At 35.5% G+C, this 4,383-nt stretch overlaps 1 protein-coding gene across 1 annotated transcript; it reads right to left on the minus strand.

Moving 5' to 3' along the window:
* Positions 1 to 402: 402 nt before the first annotated feature.
* Positions 403 to 3,086, minus strand: LOC147295308 (uncharacterized). Its single transcript, XM_086232912.1, has 8 exons — positions 2,928 to 3,086; positions 2,716 to 2,822; positions 2,516 to 2,595; positions 2,230 to 2,371; positions 1,990 to 2,139; positions 1,514 to 1,715; positions 907 to 1,008; positions 403 to 818 (listed from the first exon to the last, which is right to left on the minus strand). Exons 1-7 carry the CDS (start codon positions 2,992 to 2,994, stop codon positions 908 to 910), a joined length of 849 nt encoding a protein of 282 aa, XP_086089038.1. The 5' UTR covers positions 2,995 to 3,086; the 3' UTR covers positions 403 to 818; position 907.
* Positions 3,087 to 4,383: the final 1,297 nt, after the last annotated feature.

Genomic DNA, 4,383 nt, shown 5'->3' on the forward strand with positions numbered 1-4,383 from the left:
GAGATTTCAAATAATGAAAATATAAATATGGAAATAGATTACTATAGAAATTTTGAATAAAATGTATAAAATTAAAAATATATAAAAGGTTGGACATTGGAGTACTTTACCCAAATAAAAAATTTGTGTCTGGGTTTTTAATGTTTAAATTCCATATGGGTCACGTATGCGACAAGAGTAAAACTACCCTATATATGTCCAAGTGAGATCTTTAAGTTAGACTTTTCTTCTTCTTTGAGTGGTGCATGCATCCTCTCTCCTATTTTATTTTTTTTATTTCACCAAATATAAGTTTTTATTACCCTTTATAGCTTTTTCTTTTGATAGCAAGCGAGGGACCTCAGCGCACTTGTTAACTATAAGCTGCTTTTAGCATTTCATTATAATTATCAATTAGAAATATTTGGGTAGAAAATTAGAAATATTGATATTCCATGAAATTTATCAATTCCTGGAGAACACATCAATTTCAAGCAGATAACCTTATAAGAAATCAAATATACTTTTTTTTTTTTGTGGCTTAACAGGAAAGGGCACTCATACATTCTCATTGCATCTCATGCCTATCACCTCTTTGGCATAGTTTTACTACAAGCTCTACTAGTATAATCCTCGACAGTGTACAGAGAAGTAGAAGAAATTTGCTTTTAAAGCTTACTGCTTTGCAATGAAAACATGCACCAAGTCGTTCTTCAATGGAAGTGGCAATCTCTTGTCTGCTGGTAACCGTTTGTAGTGACCAGAAGGTGATGAACTACAAATATTTTCACAAAATTGCATGCGCCCATCTATGCTCCTTGAAATCCAAACCTTATTTTCTGTAGAAAGTAAGAAACTTATCTCCTTAGTTAAAACACATGGAAGTAAGTATGCAGTAAAGAAGAGAATGAGACAATCCGAAATTACATCAAATTTCAATATTGGTCACTCCCAATAAGAAGGAAGTTGGATCGTTGGAACCAAGTATGGGCATATACTCTGATCCTCTCACATGAACACTGAAGCAAGCTGCAGAAACACCTTCAAGTTATTAAAAGGGAATCAACAAAGAAGTAGAATCAAGATTTTGTTAGGAATATGTTGACTATACATGCAAAATAAAAACCAATAGCTTGATTGAACACACACACACACACACACACACACACATTTATGAATGCCACAAACAATGATGCCAATATAATACTCAAGTTTAAAAAATTTCAATTTCATTAAGTACTTTTAGAAAAATGATTATACAGTGAACTCCCAAAAGATAGTCTTTATCCTAACTTCAACTCCAACAGGGGCTCCTATTTCAACAAATATTTTTTGCATGATTTAAAATCTGTCAAACACTCCTACTTTGATCCCATCCATAAATTGTAAGTAGAAAGTTCTCCTATGTTTTATCATTTGATTTGGTCATTCCTATTCAACTCTATCGCAATATTCCAAAGAATGGGATTAAATATATCTGTAACACTTTTGGTCATGCATACAACTATGGGCAGAGACACTGTCAACACAATACCATTCTCTATCTTCATTACACTTTGAAGCATTGTATCCATTTTCGTCTTCATGTCATGACTATCATCCATAAATGGGACAACAAGGGTCAATTCCCTGTAAATATCACGTGCAAACTTGCATATCTTCTCAGCAAATTCAATTTCACCATCTGAAATACGTCCAATTGCCAACCGCATCAGCTCCCCAGTCAAATCTGCAAGCTGTACAACAACACTGAGTTACTCTTCCAAAAACATAAACAGATAAGCATTAGATGAGTGTATGTACTATGTGTTTATATGAATGTTCTAGTCAAATCCAATAGGCGCATAAGAACTTCGAGCAACTCCTCCCAAATATTTAAATCTGTCCATGTGTGTGTTTGCAGTAACAATGATAGTATCTGTCTGTGTATTTAAACTTGTAACTTTTAATCAAATGGCCTATAGTTTCCTTTTCACATAAAGAATATAACATCAAAACTGTAGAAATTACCCCCAGTAGATAGTCAAGGACATTGATCTGCAAAGGCTCAAGAGACGGACCACTGAGTGGTAACAAAGTAGCATTTATCTCATCAAGATTTAAAAGAGTCCCAGTCCTGCAGAATTTACAGAAGGTTGCAGCTTCAACATATTCTTGTACCTGCAAAGACCCAAGCACAAGTGAATTAACAAGGCATAACATTTAGTGGAAATCGCATTCGAATCAAGCAGAAGAGGAAACAGAGCTCACCCCTGGTGAGTATGCTCGTCTAAGCTTCCAAAAATCAGTCCCTTGCAGTTCCTTAACCAGTCGGGAGATGTACTGATCCGTCACAGCTGCTAAATCCTTTTCTGCTTTTTGCAGAACTTCCTCTCTGTTGTGTTTACTGATTCTGTTCAAGTTCAAATTACAGCAACAACACTTCAATGCAAGCCAACAAAGCAGTTGCAAGAAAACCCAGAATCCAAAATCAAGAGGAATGAGAAGTAAAATATTGGGTTCGATTAAATTTTATGCAAAGGTCCAGTCTTGTTACCTGTGCACCTGAAAGATGACCTTTTTGCTGTTAAAGGTGATATCACGACTTGCTTTTACGACTCTTTCTCGTTTGTCATTCTATAAACATGAATCAAACACAAACAAAACAAGCAGAAATTCCACATTATAAAACTAAAATACCCAGATTATTCAATGACCCCTATTTTGCAATTAGGGCAATGTAAATTAGGGATTTACGAGGTGATTGAGGTAATCGGCGTATTTGGCGAAGGCGTCCTTCATGGAGGATTCAGTGGTCATTGCCCTTGGCCTTTTTGCTACGCTCTGCGACGTCGTCTCTGCAACTGCGAGCGAGTAAAATCAAATGACTCAATAGAGAGAGAGAGAGAGAGAGAGAGAGAGAGATAAAAAGAAAGAGGGAGAGAACTCAGAGAGAGAGAGAGAGATACTGTTGTGGAGGCGCTGGGGTTTAAGAGCCATGAGAGATATCCTCTGGAATGTGTAGCGGTGCAACATCCGTCTGTCCCTCCCGCACCTCCTGCAATTTTAACGCTTATCAGTCTCTATTCACCTCGCTTTCAATGTCGTTTTGAACCCCTTCATGTCGTTTGTTGTCCCTCAATTTCCCATTACACCCAAAAAGGCGTACCTTTAGTCCCCGTTTGTTTGGCCGTAACGCTACAATTGGAATAGGTATTGTATTCCATTCCTTAACTATGTAGTAATGCAATGACTTTTACCTTTTCATTCTAATGTTTGAAACAATTTAGTAATTGAAAATATGGAATGATTTGTAATGGAGTAAATAATAGCACTTTTCCAATTTTATCCTTTTCTTTTAACTTATCAAATTTGAGAGAGGGAGAGAGAGGAGAGAAGAATGAGAGATAGAGTGGGAGAGAAACTGCTGTATCGTTCGACAAAAAAAAAAAACTCCCTATTGGATCATTTCAAGGAATTTCAAGATAACAATAATTTTTTAATTTGGACAATTATATCTTTTTCTTAATCTCTTTATGTTGATGATGAACCCAGAAATTCCTCTGTCAATTGTTTGTTTCCAGAATTAAAAGGATCGATCTCGTCCCCCTCCTTCAATTGCTTCGAATATCGGCATCAATGAGTTTTCTCCAAGTCGCAGAGGATAAGAAAAGTTGAGGAATTATAATCAACTTAATTAATTGATATATAATTTATTGTTGAAGATTGATTAATGGGGTTGAAGATTGACATAGATATATCCTACGGTGGTACTGCCATGTGCAGAATAGAAAGAAGAACATCCATAGTGGTAAAAAATTATTATCAACTTAATTAATTGATATATAATTTGTTGTTGAAGATTGATTAATGGGGGTTGAAGATTGACATAGATATATATATATATATATATGTATATCCTACGGTGGTGCTGCTATGTGCAGAAAAGAAAAAATAACACCCATGGTGGTGGAAGAGGAGGAAGTGATTTAGAAAAAAGAAAAAAAAAAAAAAACTCTTTTTTATTAATTTTTCTTCTTCCATGGAGGAGGGATCAGGTGGGGTGGTAGGAGGCATGGCAAATCTGCCATGGAACAGAAGAATGGAGGAGGACGAGAGGAGTGAGTTTTATGTTTTCAATTTTTTAGTAGTCATATAATGAGAGGGTAATTATTGTAATTTTACATTCTAGCTAGTGTGGGAATAGAAATACCACCTCCCTTCTTGCCTTTCTATTCCACCTCTAATGAGGAATTAAATTACAGTCAACTAAAGTCAATTCCTTAGTACATTTCCCTTACAAGCCAGCCAATCACCATATTTGGATAGAATGGGTAGATTCCGTCCAAACAAACAGGGCCTTAGAGTGAAAAAGTGAAAATATCATGAAATTCAAAACAAACGAATTTAAAAAATTGAAATTTA

This window comes from Dryas octopetala, chromosome 2 (assembly GCF_963921425.1).
Source record: "Dryas octopetala chromosome 2, drDryOcto1.1, whole genome shotgun sequence".
NCBI classification, from domain to species: Eukaryota; Viridiplantae; Streptophyta; class Magnoliopsida; order Rosales; family Rosaceae; genus Dryas; species Dryas octopetala.